Source organism: Doryrhamphus excisus, linkage group LG12, assembly GCF_037039965.1.
Source record: "Doryrhamphus excisus strain RoL-2023G ecotype Guam linkage group LG12, RoL_Dexc_Guam_v1.1, whole genome shotgun sequence".
NCBI classification, from domain to species: Eukaryota; Metazoa; Chordata; class Actinopteri; order Syngnathiformes; family Syngnathidae; genus Doryrhamphus; species Doryrhamphus excisus.
In genome coordinates, this window is record NC_136368.1 from 19,367,041 (window position 1) to 19,390,000 (window position 22,960).

At 39.9% G+C, this 22,960-nt stretch overlaps 1 protein-coding gene across 1 annotated transcript in view; it reads left to right on the forward strand.

Moving 5' to 3' along the window:
• Positions 1 to 22,960, forward strand: part of LOC131136023 (neuroligin-4, X-linked-like) — a 44,257-nt gene that overhangs the window by 4,997 nt on the left and 16,300 nt on the right. Inside the window, exons 2-7 of the mRNA XM_058082483.2 lie at positions 889 to 1,708; positions 3,691 to 3,843; positions 9,284 to 9,469; positions 10,903 to 11,353; positions 12,774 to 12,987; positions 17,785 to 17,909. Coding sequence (XP_057938466.1) covers positions 1,258 to 1,708; positions 3,691 to 3,843; positions 9,284 to 9,469; positions 10,903 to 11,353; positions 12,774 to 12,987; positions 17,785 to 17,909 — 1,580 coding nt within the window. The 5' untranslated portion in view covers positions 889 to 1,257. The remainder of the gene's footprint in view (positions 1 to 888; positions 1,709 to 3,690; positions 3,844 to 9,283; positions 9,470 to 10,902; positions 11,354 to 12,773; positions 12,988 to 17,784; positions 17,910 to 22,960) is intronic.

Here is a 22,960-nt window from a genome sequence, read left to right on the forward strand (position 1 = left end):
TAATAAATAAAAATTAATTTGTTAATTTGTTTCATTTGTTTTTTTGATGTGCTTATTTATTTTTCCATCTTATTTTGTGTCAAAAAATAAAAATTAACATTAAACATTTATTTAATAATGTAATAATAAATAAAAATTTATTTGTTAATTTGTTTCATTTGTTTTTTGATTTGCTTATTTATTTTTCCATCTTATTTTGTGTCGAAAAATAAAAATTAACATTAAACATTTATTTAATAATTTAATAATAAATAAAAATTAACATTAAACATTTATTTAATAATTTAATAATAAATAAAAAATAATTTGTTAATTTGTTTCACTTGTTTCATTTGTTTTTTGGTTTGCTTATTTATTTTTCCATCTTATTTTGTGTCGAAAAAATAAAAATTAACATTAAACATTTAATAATTTCATAATAAATAAAAATTAACTTATAATGATTTATAATAATTCAATGTTTTTTCAGAGCTTTTCCAAAGAACCAAAGCACTGAAAAAGTGGAGGGTATAGCAGAAGCATTGAAGACATTATATATATATATATTAATATTTAATATAATTAATATTTGTTAATATTTTTATTATATTTTTATTTTTTTCCTGTTTTTACTATATATATATTTTTTATTTTATTTTATTTTATTATTTTTTTTTTTAACCTGATGCGGCCCAGCCTCACCCAGACCTGAGCTCCAGTGGCCCCCAGGTAAACTGAGTTTAAGACCCCTGCTGTAGACCGTATGTAGGTCTACTTTATATATATGTCTATCTGTGTGACATTTGCCTTGATTTCCACCTTGATTCCACTGACAATGACTAATGGTCTCATTCTGTTCACTTCTTCTCTTCTTCTATGTCTCCGCTTCCTCCTGCTCCATTCTTCCAGGAGGCAGTTTGGGCTTGTCATGGGGGTGAGCGGAAGGAGGAGAGTGACAGAGGAACAGTGATGCTACTGTTTACATAACAAGACATTCACACACACACACACATGAACACACACATAGAGGCAAAGGACTGACGCCAACTGACTCACTACACACTCAGAGGCACTGAATCACACACACACACACACACACACACACACACACACAAAGGGGGAAAGGTTACTTGTAAAGGGTCAGGGTGTGTGTGCGATGTGTTTATGGGCCAAGCTGCATCAGAGTGCAGAATACCTCTGAAGCCCGATAAAGCGGCATAAACACGCACACCGGTGACAGCTTTCCCAATTCCCCCAACCGCCTCCGAACGCACCGCCATGTCCGAGCAGAAGAGGAGAAGGAGAACTCCTCCGCACGTCTCCTCTCTCCTCTGGCTTCTCTGCCTCCTCCTCACCCGCTATGCGGCCCCCTCGTCGGCGCAGCAGACGGTGCCTGTCATCTCCACGGCGCAGGGACGCATCCGTGGTATTCTGACACCCCTGCCCTCGGACCTCCTGGGCCCCGTCATCCAGTACCTGGGAGTGCCTTACGCCAGGCCCCCGACCGGAGATCGGCGTTTCCAAGCACCTGAGCCGCCGTTACCCTGGCCTGGAATACGAAATGTGACCCAGTTTGCTCCCGTTTGCCCGCAGTCGCTGGATGAGAGGAGCATGCTGGGAGATATGATGCCCTCTTGGCTCACGGCCAATCTGGACATTGCCGCCACCTACCTGACTCACCAGAGTGAGGACTGTCTCTACCTCAACATCTACGTGCCCACTGAGGAAGGTGAGGACTGTTATGCGTTCATTCCCAGCTATGGGAATTTGGGCAATACAGGCTGGGGAGAGTCACTTTTATTGCAAATGTTAATCTGAAATTGTAGCACAACATCAATACCAAGCTATCAGTAAAAAATGAAAGTTTTTTTTTGGACTCACTGGTGAGTATTGTATTTTATGTATGTGTAGTATTATCATATAGTACTATAGTAGTCATATAGTAGTTATCATATAGTGGTTATCTTATTTTTACATTTGTATGATACTCAAAACAGGGCTGCACGGTGGTTGAGTGGTTAGCATGCGGGCCTCACAGCTAGGAAACCTGAGTTCGATTCCACCCTCGGCCATCTCTGTGTGGAGTTTGCATGTCCGGTTACTCCGGTTTCCTCCCACATTCCAAAAACATGCTAGGTTAATTAGCGACTCCAAATTGTCCATAAGTATGAATGAGAGTGTGAATGGTTGTTTGTCTATATGTGCCCTGTGATTGGCTGGCCACCAGTCTAGCGTGTACCCCGCCTCTCGCCTGAAGACAGCTGGGATAGGCTCCAGCATCCCCCGCAACCCTTGTGAGGAAAAGCGGTAAAAAATTAATGAATTATTAGAGCCCTCTACACATGAAACAGCATCCCTATAGTCAACGTTACACTCATATTACCCAATATAGTTGACAAAATAAACATAATAGAGACTCACATGTTCCAGTTCCGGCTGCACGAGTGATAAGTGGTCTCTGTTGCATGGCAGTCTAGTGGTTACCGTGTAGGCCTCACAGCTAGGAGACCCGAGTTCAATTCCACCCTCGGCCATCTCTGTGTGGAGTTTGCATGTTCTCCCCGTGCATGCGTGGGTTTTCTCCGGGTACTCCGGTTTCCTCCCACATTCCAAAAACATGCTAGGTTAATTAGCGACTCCAAAATGTCCATAGGTATGAATGTGAGTGTGAATGGTTGTTTGTCTATATGTGCCCTGTGATTGGCTGGTCACCAGTCCAGGGTGTACCCCGCCTCGCGCCCGAAGACACCTGGGATAGGCTCCAGCAAACCCCGCGACACTCATGTGGATAAGTGGTAGAAAACGAATGAATGTTGCCTCTGTTGCATGGCAGTCTAGTGGTTACCGTGTAGGCCTCACAGCTAGGAGACCCGAGTTCAATTCCAGCCTAGGCTATCTCTGTGTGGAGTTTTCATGTTCTCCCCGTGCATGTGTGGGTTTTCTCCGGGTACTCCGGTTTCCTCCCACATTCCAAAAACATGCTAGGTTAATTAGCAACTCCAAATTGTCCATAGGTATGAATGTGAGTGTGAATGGTTGTTTGTCTATATGTGCCCTGTGATTGGCTGGCCACCAGTCCAGGGTGTACCCCGCCTCGCACCCGAAGACAGCTGGGATAGGCTCCAGCACCCCCTGCGACCCTCATGAGGATAAGCGGTAGAATATGAATGAATGAATGAACATTATACATATATACATATTTATATATAAATATAGCTCCATGGCTTCTAATGGGAAAAATGTATTCAAATCAAATTGTGGATTAGATTGTGTTGGTCTTTCAATGCTCCACTGTACTTCTTCCCGCCGCCGTGCGTGCGCTAGCGGCACTTAGAATGCAGGCACCTGCGCTAGTTGCTGAGGGGTTCACGCCTCAACTTGTGGAGGGAAGTGAGAAGGACAAAGACTCACTCATGCATACATAGTGGTTCATACATACGGATGTGACACACACACACAAACACACACTCAAACGCACACACATTTGTTTCTTCCGTAGCCGCCATGAAACACTCTAACAGCCTCAATTTAAATCCACTCACAGATATATGAAGGTAAGCGGGGGTGTAGGCCAAAGCATAAAGATGCAGGGTGGAGGCTTCACTTGCCCACAGAGCGATTAAACACGTGCACGTGGACGTGGACGTGGACGTGGACGTGGACGCAAATCGGACTGTCACTCACTATTACACGTCCTCTTTGTTCCCGCAGACATCCACGAGGAGGGAGGCCAGAGGCCCGTGATGGTCTACGTTCACGGCGGCTCGTACACGGAAGGCACCGGAAACATGATGGACGGCAGCGTGCTGGCGAGCTACGGCAACGTCATTGTCATAACGCTCAACTACCGCCTGGGTGTACTCGGTAAAATCATATATATATATATTTTTTTTGACTCAATGTGTGGATTTAGCTTTAGATTCTCCCGTGTGTTCTTGATTACATCACTGAGATAAAAAACGGGGCAACATTTCTGCATGAGAAATCATCATATATCATCATAAATATTATATTTTCCTCACATTGTGGGCAACTTCAAAACATAACAAGAAGAAACAGAAGTTTGAGTTGGTCACCTGTTCAGACTCTCAAGTTCTTGTTTTTTTTAAAGCACAAGATTAGACACATGCAATCCAGAAAATGATATGTAAATGTTACATATTTACATAAGTGGGAAAAAGTGGGCTAATAAATTGACAATAAAAGAACAAATACTGCAGATTTCAGAAAACAACAACAAATGGAATGATACAGGACTCTACAAGAAGCAATGAATTCTGTAAAATTAAATAAAAAATAAAAAAAAATCCAAAAATTGTTACAACTATAATGATGAAAATGGTAATATTAATGATGATATAATAATATAATAATGGTGATAATAATAACAATAATAATGGTAATAATGATAAAGATTATAACACTAATAATAATAATGATAATAACAATAACAATATTACAATGGGCGGCACGGCGGTCAAGTGGTTAGCACACAGACCTCACAGCTAGGAGACCTGGGTTCAATTCCATTCTATTCTTAATAATAATGAATCAAGATATTGTTTAAAGCTAATATACCAATATATTGTTTGATATAATGGGCGGCACGGCGGTCGAGTGGTTAGTGCGCAGACCTCACAGGGTTCAATTCCCGCCTCGGTCATCTCTGTGTGAAGTTTGCATGTTCTCCAGTCCTAACGTGAGACATGAACACACATATTTTTCTTTTCTGTGTGTTCTAAAGATATAAAAACAGATAAAAAGAGACACTTCTATGCCGCTACCACAAAAATCTTCCAACAAGGTTTTATATACATACCATGGCTGCACGGTAGTCGAGTGGTAAGTGTCACAGACCTCACAGCTAGGAGACCAGGGTTCAATTCCACCCTCGGCCATCTCTGTGTGGAGTTTGCATGTTCTCCCCGTGCATGCGTGGGTTTTTTTCTCCGGGTATTCCGGTTTCCTCCCACATTCCAAAAACATGCTAGGTTAATTAGCGACTCCAAATTGTCCATAGGTATGAATGTGAGTGTGAATGGTTGTTTGTCTATATGTGCCCTGTGATTGGCTGGCCACCAGTCCAGGGTGTACCCCGCCTCTCGCCCAAAGACAGCTGGGATAGGCTCCAGCACCCCCTTTCGCGACCCTTGTGAGGATAAGCGGTTGAAAACGAATGAATGAATTGGTTCCAAACCTGATAAATATGTTAATAAATGGAATATTTTTGTAGTTCAAGCATAGAAAACGTGTTTATGATTTTGTAAAAAATTTTTTTTTTAATATTACCAAAGAAATAACACACATATAGTCACTTTTGCACGCCTGTTAGTCTTTGTGCTGCGTGGCCCCTTGCGACCCTTGTGAGGAAAAAGCGGTAGAAAATGAATGAATTATTATTACAATAATAATAATAACAGGGGAAAACAAGACTGTGGCATGAACATGATTATATCTTGCAAAAAGGGGTAGGCATTTATAAGCTTTTGCTTCAGCCTACTCCTTTTGGGCTTGTGATCAATAATGGAAAGTTATATTTTGATGATGTAAGAAATGCACTGTAATGTTTCAAAAATTTGTGCAAAAAAAACAAAAAACTGCAGAGAGTCCCGGGTACCTGTTAAGGTGTTTATTTCATCTTATCAATAATGACATTTAATTATAACACCAAGCAGCGTTTCTCCACAATGTTTCACACACAGAAAAAAAATGGAGGCACGGTGTTTATTCGAGCAGAGGCCACAATGTGAGGAAATATGACTTTTATGGCTTTTCACATTTTGGAATTATTGTACGCTATATTTGTTACACCGTTTGCACTATGCATGAAAACAATGCATGGTGAACTTTACATTGCCCCCCCCCCCCCCGGTCTGCCCTTTAGAGCCAAGCAACAGCAGCGCAATTACCGCCGAGGCTATTTATGCTCTCAAATGCAACTTTTATGCCGAACTAACATGTTGCAGGCAATAATGATGCTTTTATATTACCCTCTCAATGGGGAAAACCTTGAATCGCAGTGTTTTTATTATTGTTTAGCTTAGCATCACAGTCGGCAAGGACGTTATGTGTTCAATATCTCTTAATATTGACATCCTTGAAAAAAATAAGCAACCATGATACATCATGACTCTCTACAGCCTGTGTAATGGAAGTGTGACATCTACCCATCCTGAAGGGTGGGGTCTGGAAGGTGCTTGTCACTGCTGTCCTTCCCCAGAGAGGAAAAGCCAGTGTTTTTCTTTTGACGCATTGCCAGCCTGAGAGCAGAAAGTCAAATATATTATTATGCTCTGCTGAATAAATGAATGAATTTGACTGCCAAGATGGAGGAATATATCTCCGAGCTCACCGGAAGGTGATGAGAATTTATAACAACATATCCGAACTTTTGCTTGTACTTCATATACAGATACAATGTAATGGTAATGATAGTGGTTTAATTTCTTTTGAACATGCATCAGATTGCAATTGAATGCATCACATAATCAGTTCACAGTTCCACATGTCCAAAAGAAATTTGTTCACTTCCTGCTTTCCTAATATAGTTTTAAAAATTTAATTTAATTTAATTTAATTTAATTTAATTTAATTTAATTTAATTTAATTTAATTTAATTTAATTTAATTTAATTTAATTTAATTTAATTTAATTTAATTTAATTTAATTTAATTTAATTTAATTTTCTTGTTACCTCATCACTGTTAAAGCGGACCTATTATGCTCCTTTTTCGTCCCTTTTTATTGAGTTGTGGACTCCTATAGAGCAGCTGCACACAGCTGTTTTTCTTTGGATTTTGTAGTTCCTGCAAAAACACGCCCACTCTGCTGTGGTCACACTAGCAAGTGCATAAAAGGACTTCCGGTTTGTGCTGCTAGCTGCGAAACGGTATAGGAGTTGATAATAAACAGCTATGTATCTTTTTTAAATGTCGGCTTTTAACATATTATGTGTTGGATTCCGCGTCCAAACCGGAATTCTTAAGAAAAGAAAAATAAATAACTTTACAATTTTAGCGTCTACAGCATTGGTAATATTTAATTTGGGCACTAATTGTGGTGGGAAACGGCTATTAGCAACCCTGCTCCCTGTATGCAAGTGCTTTTGTACCATACCCATATAAGGAAGTCCACTCCTCTCTGACATCACAAAAGAACACTTTTACCACGCCTTTTAAAACTGAGCATTTTGAGCCATCCCAAAATTATTTTTAAGACTCACCTCCAAATGTGCAAAATTTGGCATCGTTTAACACGAGAATACATCATAAGGTCCGAAAAACGGAAAAGGCATAATAGGTCCCCTTTAACAACATGCAAGTCACGTATGTTTGAACTGTCACTGATCATTCAGGAAGTGACATTAAAAGTGGTCTCAACTGAAAAAACCCAAGAACATAAGCAGCATCCATGTGCGCGGTTGACTTAAATAATTAAAAACATATTTTATATTCTTGCTCTTAGTGCAGTTCCACATGCAAATCATTAAGATAATTTCCTCCAGTGAGGAAAGCGTACATCGTTGCTGAGATGTACGAGGGGAGTGCAGAGTACTTGTTAAAAAAAATATATAAGATTGCTAATAGATAAAAAGTTCTGACCTTGCAAGGAAAAAAAAAAATTGACTGTTTTAGGCTAATCCTGGATGTTTTTTTTTTTTAATCATCTCCATCTTCTGTGCTTGCACCACCTCCATTAAGATCATCATCATCATCAGTGTCTTCCTCTTTGTCCTCCACCCCTCCTTCATCTGTACGTTCATGAGGTGAGCAGAGTCCTTTAAAAGAAACACTCGTGCACGCACTTAAATTGTCTTTGCTGTTCTTATTCAAGCTGGAACTCGAGCATGCCATTTATGGAAATGTGCACAATGTTGATAAATCCCAGTGCTGACCTAGATTTTACAGTGGGAGCATACAGAATTATTCAAAGCATCGTAAAAGTGGTTTAATTTGCAGTTATTTTCCATTTTGCATGAAGGGGATTTCTGTGCAATAGAAAATAAAGAACGATGAAACGAATGACTGACATTGATGCTTTCGTTGCATGTTATTCTACCGAATGCGTTGATGTGTATTAAACAGTGAGCTATTGAGATTGCTTAGGTTTGAATAGCGTTTCTAACAATGACCATAATACAGGACTTTTTAACGTTTTGACGGAGTAGCACATTTTTGACTGCTTTTCCGGCTAGTTTTGAAACAATAAAACACGCTGTTGTCCGCAATAAAATGAAAACCCACCTCAGAGATAGAATAGATGCTGAGCCAGCTTTTGCTAACCAAAACAGCAGCACCTACTGAAGCACAGAATAGATCTCTTGTTTATAACAGACTTCATTCATTCATTCATTTTCTACCGCTTATGCTCACGAGGGTCGCGGGGGTGCTGGAGCCTATCCCAGGATACACCCTGGACTGGTGGCCAGCCAATCACAGGGCACATATAGACAAACAACCATTCACACTCACATTCATACCTATGGACAATTTGGAGTCGCTAATTTTAACCTAGCATGTTTTTGGAATGAGGGAGGAAACCGAAGTACCCGGAAAAACCCCACGCATGCACGGGGAGAACACGCAAACTCCACACAGAGATGGCCGAGGGTGGGGAAAGACAAAATAAGAAGCCAAAAAGTTACCACTTCCACACAAAATAGGAGGAGAACTCATTCATTTATTCATTCATTCATTCATTCATTTTCTACCACTTCTACCACATCCTCACGAGGGTGCTGGAGCCTATCCCAGCTGTCTTCAGGGCGAGAGGCGGGGCACACCCTGGACTGGTGGCCAGCCAATCACAGGGCACATATAGACAAACAACCATTCACACTCACATTCATACCTATGGACAATTTGGAGTCGCTAATCAACCTAGCATGTTTTTGGAATGTGGGAGGAAACCGGAGTAACCGGAGAAAACCCACGCATGCAAACTCCACACAGAGATGGCCGAGGGTGGAATTGAACCCATGTCTCTTAGCTGTGAGGTCTTTGTGCTAACCACTCTAACCACTCTCCGTGCAGCCAACTATTAATTTAATTTAATTTAATTTAATTTAATTTAATTTAATTTAATTTAATTTAATTTAATTTAATTTAATTTTTTTTTAATAATTTTATTTTATTTTATTTTATTTTATTTTTTAAGATTATTATAAAAATACAGATGTAAAACTAAAGACCCCTCACTCACGTAGTTGCATCAGCTTTAATTGAGGTCTGGTATTCTCTGCAGTTAAGTAAAGAAACACCATATATAAGAAGTACAGCCAATGATGTTTGTGTCTCCTTTGCAGGATTTCTGAGTACAGGCGACCAGGCCGCCAAAGGGAACTATGGCTTGCTGGACCAGATCCAAGCTCTGCGCTGGGTTAAAGAGAACATTGCGGCTTTCGGAGGAGATCCAAACAGGGTGACTGTGTTCGGATCTGGAGCTGGAGCTTCCTGTGTCAGTCTCCTCACCTTGTCTCACTACTCTGAGGGTAAGAACTGCTTGACTCACTTTTGACTCGTATCACCTTGTGTTCACTCAAGGCCAATTATGGTGATAGGCAATTAAAGGTTTATGGGATGGACGCCCATTAATAACATACGCTTCTGGTGCAAAGAGCGACATTATTCATTATTCACAGGTTATAATATCTTAAAATAGTGTTTACCTGATTACCAAATTCCCAAATTTTGCCAATCCTAACGTGAAACATGAACACACATATTTTTCTTTTCTGTGTGTTCTAAAGATATAAAACAGATAAAAAAAGACACACCTATACTGCTACCACAAAAAATTTCCAACAAGGTTTTATATACATACCGTGGCTGCATGGTGGTCGAGTGGTTAGTGTCACAGGCCTCACAGCTAGGAGACCCGAGTTCAATTCCACCCTCGGCGATCTCTGTGTGGCGTTTACATGTTCTCCCCGTGCATGCGTGGGTTTTCTCCGGGTACTCCGGTTTCCTCCCACATTCCAAAAACATGCTAGGTTAATTGGTGACTCCAAATTGCACTTTCGGAGGATTTTGTGCAAAAACTGCACTTTTTTTTTTTTTACTTTGCCCATTTTTGCCAATGTTAACGTGAAACATGAACACACATATTTTTCTTTTCTGTGTGTTCTAAAGATATAAAAACAGATAAAAAGAAACACACCTATGCCGCTAAACAAAAAACTTCCAACAAGGTTTTTTATATATACCGTGGCTGCACGGTGTAGAAGTGGTTAGTGTCACAGGCCTCATAGCTAGGAGACCCGAGTTCAATTCCACCCTCGGCGATCTCTGTGTGGCGTTTACATGTTCTCCCCGTGCATGCGTGGGTTTTCTCCGGGTACTCCGGTTTCCTCCCACATTCCAAAAACATGCTAGGTTAATTGGTGACTCCAAATTGCACTTTCGGAGGATTTTGTGCAAAAACTGCACTTTTTTTTTTTTTACTTTGCCCATTTTTGCCAATGTTAACGTGAAACATGAACACACATATTTTTCTTTTCTGTGTGTTCTAAAGATATAAAAACAGATAAAAAGAAACACACCTATGCCGCTAAACAAAAAACTTCCAACAAGGTTTTTTATATATACCGTGGCTGCACGGTGTAGAAGTGGTTAGTGTCACAGGCCTCATAGCTAGGAGACCCGAGTTCAATTCCACCCTCGGCGATCTCTGTGTGGCGTTTACATGTTCTCCCCGTGCATGCGTGGGTTTTCTCCGGGTACTCCGGTTTCCTCCCACATTCCAAAAACATGCTAGGTTAATTAGCGACTCCAAATTATCCATAGGTATGAATGTGAGTGTGAATGGTTGTTTGTCTATATGTGCCCTGTGATTGGCTGGCCACCAGTCCAGGGTGTAGCCTGCCTCTTTCCCAAAGATAGGATAATGAATGAATGTTCTAATACGCGACTGCGTATGTGTCAGATTTGTTCCACAGGGCCATCATCCAGAGCGGCAGCGCTTTAGCCAGTTGGGCCGTCAACTACCAGCCCAGCAAGTACGCCCGACAGCTGGGTGAGAGGGTGGGCTGCGGCATCGATGACAGCACCCAACTGGTGGCCTGCCTCCAAGGCCGGAGCTACCGTGAACTGGTGGAGCAGCATGTCACTCCGGCCAAGTACCACACAGCTTTCGCTCCGGTCATAGACGGAGACGTGATACCCGACGACCCGCAGATTCTGATGGAACAAGGGGAGTTTCTCAACTACGACGTGATGCTGGGGGTCAATCAGGGTGAGGGGGTGAAGTTTGTGGAGGGCATTGTGGACTCCGAGGATGGAGTCACAGCTGAGGATTTTGACTTTGCTGTGTCAGACTTTGTGGATAGTCTGTATGGATACCCAGAAGGCCGCGACACTTTGAGAGAGAGTATAAGGTAAACATGTTTACTATACTACTATACAAATCAAACTTGGATATACATGTTACAGTATGGCGGTCGAGTGGTTAGCGCTTTGTGTTCTAAAGATATAAAAACAGATAAAAAGAGACAGCACGTAATGGGACACACCTACCACAAAAAACTTCCAACAAGGTTTTATGGTTATTTATACATACCGTGGCTGCACGGTGGAGGAGTGTTTAGTGTGCAGGCCTCACAGCTAGAAAATCTGAGTTCGATTCCACCCTCGGCCGTCTTTGTGAGTTTGCATGCGTGGGTTTTCTCATACTAAAAACATGCTAGGTTAATTAGCGACTCCATCGGTATGAATGTGAGTGTGAATGGTTGTTTGTCTATAGTATGTGCCCTGTGATTGGCTGGCCACCAGTCCAGGGTGTACCCCGCCTCTCGCCCGAAAACAGCTGGGATAGGCTCCAGCACCCCCCACCCTTGTGAGGATAAGCGGTAGAAAATGAATTAAAACAAGAAGTAAAACAAAACTCAAGTAAAACTAAAGTAAAGTAAAACTAAAGTAAAGTAAAACTGAACTGAACGGAACGGAACTGAACGGAACGGAACGGAACGGAACGGAACGGAACGGAACGGAACGGAACGGAACGGAACGGAACGGAACGGAACGGAACGGAACGGAACGGAACGGAACGGAACGGAACGGAACGGAACGGAACGGAACTGAACGGAACTGAACGGAACTGAACGGAACTGAACGGAACTGAACGGAACTGAACGGAACTGAACGGAACTGAACGGAACTGAACGGAACTGAACGGAACTGAACGGAACTGAACGGAACTGAACGGAACGGAACGGAACGGAACGGAACGGAACGGAACGGAACGGAACGGAACTGAACGGAACTGAACGGAACTGAACGGAACTGAACTGAACTGAACTGAACTGAACTGAACTGAACTGAACTGAACTGAACTGAACTGAACTGAACTGAACTGAACTGAACTGAACTGAACTGAACTGAACTGAACTGAACTGAACTGAACTGAACTGAACTGAACTGAACTGAACGGAACGGAACGGAACGGGCGGTTTTTCAGCGTATCTTGCTCAAATTGTACAGACATGTGTCTGTTAGTCCCCTAAAGGTGTGTACCAAATTTCACGGTGATTGAACTGAACAGCCCACAGTGACAGTGACCGTGTCTGTTTTGTAGACTACATTGACCTGTGTGAAAAACTTCAGGTCAGTCCGACTTTCCGTCCTTTTTCCATGCAGCGATTCAGCGACAGAATCAGCCTTTTTCTTGTACATGCGTGTTATGACCGTATTTATACGATGACACAAATATTTATCTTGCTATGTAATCACATTGACACAATTAGCGATGATGCTAACGAATGACATCATGCATTGACCGTCGCGTGTCGTGTTTTCAAGGTTCATGTACACTGACTGGGCCGACCGTGACAATGCAGAAACCCGACGGAAGACCCTGGTGGCCTTGTTCACAGACCACCAGTGGGTGGCTCCAGCCATCGCCACGGCAGATCTCCATGCTCAGTACGGGTCACCTACCTACTTCTACTCCTTTTACCACCACTGTCAGAGCGAAGCCACGCCACCATGGGCAGACTCTGCGCATGGCGATGAGGTAAGAAGGGCTTTTTATATGGAATGGAGTGCCTACCGTATGACATTTCTATGTATTTTATTGTCCGATTAGCGAGGATAATGATGTCATACTTACATTAAAGACATTACACAGGCTGTAGAAAGTCGTAGTGTATCATAAATATTTCTGCAACGTTATATTATTGGCGAAATGCTGACAAACAGAAACTGGCAGGAACCATAATGCAACTCAGTGTGCTAATTCAGTGATTTGACTGAATGAAATATATTTAAATACAGTTTAATGGACAAATCAATATTCCTTTTATTTTATTTTATTTTATTTTATTTTATTTTATTTTATTTTATTTTATTAAAATAAAATAAAATTATTTTATTTTATCATCACGACGAGTCACCAAGAAGAGAAAAGTAGACATTTGGACACATTTCACGTTTGATGCCATGAGGAACACAACACTGTGTAAACCATACGGAGGGATTATTACCGTAAAAATATTATTTATTCGATGCGACATCTGTAGGCGAGTCATCCTGACAAGCAAAGACAAATGACAATTTGCACAATAATCTGTTATTATTTTCATGTCTTGTGTTTAACTGCTATTTCTTTTTAGCCTAGAAAGTGTAGGCTTGCGTTACAGATACCCACTCTGTTATGCAGAGTTGATGTATTCCTTCATACAGTAGTTGTACTGAGGCATATTATTCATATTTAACATCTGGAAAAATAATCTTGTAAGGTGCTAGTGTGAAATTGATATATTCATTGAGAGAAGGTTTGCTTTTTTTGCTGTTTTACCGATAGCCTAAATTATGGTGCATTCAAGGGAACTTTGCCTTATCCTTTTAAGTTGACAAAATTGACTGTAATTTCAGTTAACCAAAATATTGTAATATTTAGACAACTTAAAGGGGAACTGCACTTTTTTTGGGAATTCATTCCCAGTCCTTATGTGAAACATAAACACATATTTCTTTCCCTTTTCTGTGCATTATAACGCAAGAAAACAAATTAATTTCAGCTAGCTCACAATGCACGTCATTGGAACACACCTATTTCAACTATGAATCCCTCTAAAACAAACCCTCTATCAACGTTGCATCATTTGATTTACACGCTCCGATCATGAATTAACACGTATACTGACGATAACGTTCAATAGATGCGGTATCTTGCCGTATTTTGACGATTTAAAACAATACCGAAACTTGTTTTTCTCTGCATATTGATACACAGTTATGCTAGTCAACAACAACACTTACGATGTCCGCTCTCCTTGCGATGGCTGTATCTTCCAGCACAAGACTTCCAGTCCTTAGGTAAAAAAATTCTGACGATAAACTCGATCTTGTTATGTTGTTATGTTGTCTTGTAGCAATATCGAGAGCTAGGTATCCACTCATCTGTCTGTGACTAGCGATTAGCGAGGCATCGTGTTTGTTAGCTCGTATCAATGTATCAATTTCGTTAGCGTTTTAAATAATCAAAATACTGCAAGATACTATAACCATGCAACCTTGTTAGAGGTTTTTTTTGTACAGGGCTTCATAGTCAATAATTGATACACAGTTATGCTAGTCAACAACAGCACTTACAATATCCGCTCTCCTTGCGATGGCCGTATCTTCCAGCACAAGACGTGTGCTGCATGGTTTGATATCCATGTTGTGATCATACATTAAACATATAATAGTATCTTGCAGTATTTTGATTATTTAAAACACGAACGAAATCGGCACATTGATACGAGCTAACTAACACGATACTTTGCTAATCGCTAGTCACAGACAGATGAGTAGATAGCTAGCTCTCGATATTGCTACAAGACTCACCAAGACTCAAACCTTGTTAGAGTTTATTTTTTTTGTACAAGATTTCATAGTGGAATTAGGTGTATTCCAATGACAGCATTGTGAGCTAGCTGAAATTAACTAGTTTTTTTGTGTTATAATGCACAGAAAAGGGAAATAAATGTGTTATGAGTATTGGTGCAAAATTCCCCAAATTTTGGGGAATTCCCCAAAATTCCCCACTCCGCATTTGTGAATTTATATGTTTTTGGTCAATTCCCATAATTTATTTATGTACACCAGAATCAATTTATAGTTTTGTCATTCATTCACAGCCTTTTTTCTCTCCTCTATTTATTTCTTTCAATTGGCTGGATGCCTTTCTGGAGGAAAGCTCAATGTAAATGTTTCCTGCTGGGTGTTAGTAGTTAAAAGGCAGAATGTTACGAGGTAATGGAGATGGACTGCGGCACCGGCTCCTCCCGCCCATCTGCACGGCGTCCCTGCAATACTAAAAAGCACAGATACGGCCGATTGTGTGCAAGTCAGGTACTTAAAACGAAGCTATTTTTAATTTTTTTTTTTGTGCACCGTTTTTTTAACGACTCGATTAAACGGTTTACGCTTCACTGGACATGCATGCTAATGTTAGCATTGCTGGAGCTAACACGTTGCAGAGACAGGTCTGATGCGCCTGACTGGTTTATCAACATCAATCTGCTAACAGAGGAGACGTGTTCGCAGTTGCCCCTGGTGATAATCATGCTCATGGAAAAGAAATGTGTACATTACAGTCATAATAAAACTGGCAAACCGGCAAATCTCTTGTGAGCAGTAGCACTCCGTCGTACGCGGATGCCACAATGTGGAGATTGGATTTTTTATTGTCAGCCGCAGACTGAGGAAGTGTAAAAGATTAATGGTTAAAGGAATTTTAAAGCGATTCTGACAACTGCTGGCAACTTTGGAAGTGCTGTTTTGGCATTGGACTGATTATGACTATGATAGTTTTCTCTTTTAACTGGACACTTGTGTGATTTGTTTTGAATAAAGTGTAAAAAAATACTAAAAAATCCAAATTTTTCTAAACAACAAAGCAATATTGCATTGGAGCTGATGAATCTCTTTCTATACTTGGGCTTATTTCATTCATTTTCTACCGTTTTTTTTCATGCTGGAGCCTACCCCAGCTGTCTTTACACTCTGTACACCCTGGACTGGTCGCCAGCCAATCACAGGGCACATATAGACAAACAACCATTCACACTCACATTCATACCTATGGACAATTTGGAGTCGCTAATTAACCTAGCGTGTTTTTGGAATGTGGGAGGAAACCGGAGTACCCGGAGAAAACCCACACATGCACGGGGAGAACATGCAAACTCCACACAGAGATGGCCGAGGGTGGGGAAAGACAAAATAAGAAGCCAAAAAGTTACCACTTCCACACAAAATCGGAGGAGAACTCATTCATTCATTCATTCATTTTCTACAACTTCTACCACATCCTCACGAGGGTGCTGGAGCCTATCCCAGCTGTCTTCAGGGCGAGAGGCGGGGTACACCCTGGACTGGTCGCCAGCCAATCACAGGGCACATATAGACAAACAACCATTCACACTCACATTCATACCTATGGACAATTTGGAGTGGCTAATTAACCTAGCGTGTTTTTGGAATGTGGGAGGAAACCGGAGTACCCGGAAAAAAACCCACGCATGCACGGGGAGAACATGCAAACTCCACACAGAGATGGCTGAGGGTGGAATTGAACCCTGGTCTCCGAGCTGTGAGGTCTGTGCGCTAACCACTCATCCGCCGTGCAGCTGGTGATAATATTAAAAAGTACATATTAAAAATATATATAAATGAAATTGTCCCAAAATATTATGACTAATAATTAGGGATGTCCGATTTTAACCAATAAGCTGATATTGTCCAATTCTCAACTTCCCATACTTATATGTGACACACGACATATTTCCTTTAGTGATATGAACACATATGTGTTCGATACAGCATTTTTAAAATATCGATTTTCATGATCGGGGAAAAAAATCTGATACCGATATCAATCAATGTCGCATTTTTATGCTTATATTGGGCCGATAATTATTGGTCCCAATATCTATTCCTAATAATAATAATTAATCAAGGTATTTTTAAAGCTAATTTACTAATATATTGTTTAATATAAATAAATAAGTATTTTTGCATATTTTAAAATATTATAATGAAAAAAAAAATATTTTTTAACTTAGTTTCAAACACACTGACATTGAATGCAAATTTTGAAGACACACAAAAGTTAAAAAAAACAACTTTCTATTGTACAGTCAGACCGTATATTTTAGTGTAGTGATACTTCCAAACCTTTGCACACAAAAAGGTGAAAATTAGTAAAAACGAGCACCCCTGCTGTGATGACTTTGCTGTTATTTTTCTGATAAATAAACCACATGGTGGCGCTATTATTAAACCACACAGTTTATAAACCAGAATGACTTTGAATGTCTTGAACGCTACAAAAAACCCACTATAACTTTTGTGTTTTTAGCTGAATCGCCGCTAAATTTAGTACACACTTTTCGAGAATTGACATGCACATTTGATTGAAAAACATGGCCGCCAACAGACAAAACGGGACGGGACACAGCAACTAATTGATCATTTGTCTAACGATAATGTAATACACATATGCTAGCATTAGTGGCAAATGGGGTGTCCTAATTGCGCTAAACGTGCGAGCACACGTTTGTAAATAAATAGCGGGACTTGGAAGCAGGAAGCGGATCTCAGTCCAAACAATCGGAGGAGACCTGTCAAGCTGAAGATGAGTTTAGAGAAATGAGCTGTGCTCCCCTGAAGCATGAAAATGTGTCTTGAGTCTCTGCTGAGGTGACATCACATTTTGGCGTGACTCATTTAAACTTCGGTTTCCTGTCGAGAGAATCAATGTAACCTGTCAGCTTAAACCCACCTGACGTCTGTGTGTGTGTGTGTGTGTGTGTGTGTGTAGGTTCCCTACGTGTTCGGTGTTCCGATGGTGGGCCCTACTGATCTGTTCAACTGTAACTTCTCCAAGAATGATGTCATGCTCAGCGCCGTGGTGATGACCTACTGGACCAACTTCGCCAAGACAGGGTGAGTTGTTGCAAAGCACGCACGACGGGCAACATTGATTTCCCCCTTTGAGGAAAATGTTTTGTCTTTTAACTGACGACAGCACGAAGCCAAAGACAAAAAGCACCGCTTCAGCATTATTCACTTCTATTTATATCAGCCCTCTAAAGACACACACATCAATTTGTAATTTGGGTTTTTCCAAGGCTGCAGTGCGGAACTCGGCTATCTCCCTTTAGGCAACGCTACTGTTGCTTCGATGTGCCGAGGAGGCCCGTAAAGATCTCTCTTTACACTGTACTCGTGTGGGCAGCACACATTTTTACAACAGCAAATGGCTGCGAAGACAGAATTCATTTCATAAATATAGTCCTTTTCATATGAAAATACATTTTATTTAATGGTAATGGTAATGGTTTGATTTCATTTGAACATGCAGCAGATTACAATTGAATGCATCACATAATCAGTTCACAGTTCCACATGTCCAAAAGGAGTAGGAAGAAGCAAAGCTTATTAAATGCTACCCCTCCATCTGGTACTTTTACAATCAGTAACTGTTACATTTGTTCACTTCCTGCTTTCCTAAAATAATTTTTTATTTTTATTTTTATTTTTATTTTTATTTTTATTTTTATTTTTATTTTTATTTTTATTTTTATTTTTATTTTTATTTTTATTTTTATTTTTATTTTTATTTTTATTTTTATTTTTATTTTTATTTATTTTTGTCCCGTACCAAAGTACGAGGTGATATGACCATCCAATGACATAATGGGTACCATAGTAAGTATCAATGTATTCAAGACTCTTCATCCTTGTATCCAAAAGAAGTAGGAAGAAGCAAAGCTTATTAAATCCTACCCCTCCATCTGGTACTTTTGCAATCAGCAACTGTTATATTTGTTCACTTCCTGCTTTCCTAATATAGTATAAGTTTAAAGTTTTTTTTTTTATCAAGTACCGAAGTACGAGGTGGTATGTGATTTTAGAAATAAGGAGTTAGTATGTTCTCTGTAGGCGGCATTATGAATTATCCTTACTGGCCTTTTTTGCAGTACATTTAGCGAGTGAAGATTGCTTTTATAGTTATTAGCCCATATTTCCGCACAATAAGTAAGATATGGTAGAACCAGAGAGCAATAAAGAGTTAATATAAAGAAGTTTTTTGTGGTAGCGGTATAGGTGTGTCCCATTACGTGCTGTCTCTTTTTATCTGTTTTTATATCTTTAGAACACACAGAAAAGAGAAATATGTGTGTTCATGTCTCACGTTTGGCAAAGATGTGCAAAGTAAGTGCAGTTTTTGCACAAAATCCTCCAAAAGTGGTGAAAGGCTGTGCATTGAAAAAAATTTCAGCTTGTGCGTCCTCGTGTGGCGTCTTGTTTCTAAATCATATCTGACGTGTGTCTGAGTGTGTTCAAAAGTGACCTTGTCCCGACTGGAGAGTGTATCATTTGATTTGGAACATTCCGCTGTGGACCGTGCAAAAATAATGCTAAGCCGACATTTAACTTTTTTTTTTAATGATCCTCACTCCCGGGTATACAAATAGCTACAATAACAATCTTTCCTCATGATAATGAATATATTTATTTGCTGTGAAATTCTAGCTAACCAATCGGAAGCCTGAATCTTCAAGCCTCCTAATGACAATAATTACTGTGGATGCACATTAGAGCATAAATCATGGGCAGCTGTGGTCACCACCATTCAAAGCTATTTTTATACTAGTTGACTTGAAACGGAATTTAGTTAGACGTATGCTTCTGGGGAATAACAATACACGGGAAACAAAGACTTCAATAATTATAATTTTTTTTTAGTACAACAAAACTATTTAACAGAATCAACCCCGAAAAATGGAGCAGCTGTACCATTACACCACCAGAGACTGACAGTTGAGCACGCAAATTCTGTCATTTATTATTATTTATATGTATTCTCTTATTCTGCTATGTGCTGTCAATCATTGTGACATCATTTTGCCTGTGTATGTTTGTACACAATATTCGCATAACAATATTTTACCAAGGACACCATTATTATCATAAAACAGCCAACAAACGCTGTACATAATAAGATTTGTTTCATTGTATATTCTGCAATATATTGCCATATATTACATGAATATATAATATATTGTATAATATATGTACAAAAATACATTATTCCATGTATTTATAATATATAATGTATTGGAAAATATAATGGAAAAATAATATATTATAATAAAATACAATATATTTAAAGTAATATATTGATAAATACATTTTCTTTTCGTAAGGGTAGTGTCGAGGGTATGCTGGAGCCGAGATGAAACAAAAATGTTGAATTATTCCAAGCCGGATGCACACAATTCCTCTATGGAAGCTTTTCTTTGTACTGAAGTGTCTTCCCACAGCGGGAAGATTTCACTGATGAAAGACGGGGTAATGTAATAAAAGAAGAAATACACATAATTTCCTTCTTTTCTGCTGTTATTCCTTTATAATGTGATATTAAAAAATGCGCTACCAGTTTATGAAAATAAAGCATCTTTATATCCAATTCAGTCAAGTGAAAGTGGAAGTATATTAGTCACACGGACAAATACAGAAAAGTGGCGTGTTGATAAGAGGACCTTTTATCTCTGTGCTCTGACACGGAATACAAGATAAAAGCAATTGTTAAGAATGGACCCTATTTCAGTGCTCCGAGTGAGTCGTTCCCAGTAATTAATCCATCCGAGGCTCCCTCCACTGAGACCTCTGCGCACTTATGGAGACACTCTCCGAGTGGACCTTCATCTAAATCACAGCGGCACGTTGCTATGTCACAAAAAGAATTAGGACACTACTTTTGCCTGCTTCCACAAGCGAAGTCTGCTGGATGTGGATTTGAACAACATGGAGAAGGACCAACAAAGCCTTCTCTGCTGGACTTCACACCATCAGAAGCAATGAGCTACATTTGCAACTTTACAGAAGAACTTGAAGATGTCTGGACGTGGAAAGAAAGTGTCTTCCAGGTCCAAGAACGCAGGAGTCGCCTTCCCAGTAGGCCGCATCCACAGGTTGCTCAAGAAGGGCAACTACGCAGAACAAATTCGTTTATTTCGCCGGTGTGCTGGAGTAGCTCTCGCGGGCAACGCCAGCCGAGACAATAAGAAACATCGCATCGTTCCTCGAGGAGCTCAACAATCACTATTTCGGATGGTGGCGTGATCCACAATATCCAGGCGGTGCTCCTACCCAAGAAGACAAAAGTCACTCGAGATGACTCTGTTGCCAAAAATGTTCAGTCCCAATAGTTTTAATATTTGAGTACAATAAAGTGTTTTAATGTAAAAAAAAAATAGTATTTATTCCATGAATTTGTCATAATTAAATCAAATCAACTTTATTTGTATAGAATTAAAAACAATTACCACAATTGAAAGGAAAAACAAATACTAAGAAAGCCCCTCCCACCCTTCATACTAGACCAGGGGTGGGCAAACTACGGCCCGGGGGCCACATCCGGTTCGCCAAGTGTTTGAATACGGCCCGCCCATGGGCATCATGGCCTGAGCCAACCTTTTGATGGTTTTATCAATTTCGTTTTTTGACATGGTCTGTTGTTTACAAAGTGCTCCTGAAAAAAGGGACACAAGCACATAATAATAATAATAATAATAATAATTATTATTATTATTAGATAATTAGATTATTATAATTATTATTAGAACTATTATTATTATAATTATTATTAGAACTATTATGATTATTATAATTATTATATTAATGCTAATTATTATATTAATTATATATAATATTATTGTTATATTTGCATATTTTACATAATAATATAATTATTTAAATTTTATTGTAATTATTATAATATTTTATTATTTTTCAAATATTTAAATATAAATATAAAATAATAAATAATAATAGCAGATTGCATGACAATTTTACAGATACAATAATACCAGGTGGACTGTTACGTGTAAAATATATAGTCTATGTGCAATGGCACTGAGGATCAAGGAAACGCCACCTTTGGGGCTGCCCACACTGGGACTGGGACCAGCACCCGGGCCCCCCGACTCCGACAGACATTAAATGGAGGAACCCCCAGCCGGCCGTGTCGAAGGGTCCCAAGGATGGCACCCCCTCAGCAGACCCGACACAGCCCCCAGTGTGGAGAGCCCCTCCTGAAGAAATACTGGAGTTCAAAGCTAAAAACTAAAAGCATAAAAGCATAAGCATAATTAATTCCCAATATGCATTATATTGATTTATTATGTGTCTCTAAGCTCCACTGCTTCCAGTAAGGTACCAGTAAGTGTTACATTTACATGGCGCATGAAGAACACAGCATTCCAAGACAAACATTTGCTACCCACAGTAGTAGTATTTGGTGGTGGTTCCATTCTGCTATGCGGGGCTGTGTGGCCAGTTCAAATACTGGAAATCGGAATCATGGATTCCGATCAGTATCAGCAGATGTTTTGGGAAGAAGAACGGTCCGAAATGGTTTCAACCAGAATCTAGACCCTCATTGGAAGCTTTCGGAAGCAGAGTGAAAGTATTAAAATGTGTATTAGGTCACTTAAGTCTCCTCTGAAGGCCCAGGTCTGCACCGCCCAACACTGCTTTCATAGCACTTTCATAGTTCGATTTCCTGTAGAAGATGTGATTACTCCCTGACGTATAGAGCGCAGGCATCGGTGTGGGCGCAGCAATTTACATGTTAGAGTGCCCTTGGGTCCTCACACCGGTTGTGTGTGTCTTTGCACTTTGTAAGAGGTGTGGTCTGACAAGTAAACGCATCACTTGGAGCTGGCATGTCTAGACTACTAGAACATGGACGGACTAGGAATATCATACATGTGTGGTTGAGTGTTAGCATGTAGAACACACAGTCAGGAGATCGGGAAGACCTAGGTTCGATTCGAGTTTGCATGTGAGTGTGAATGGTTGTTTGTCTATATGTGCACTGTGATTGGCTGGCCACCAGTCCAAACCATTGAAAATATAAAATATTATAATTCACTGTAATCTCTGTATTCATTTTCTAAATGAGGATGCCAACTGGATCAAACCCG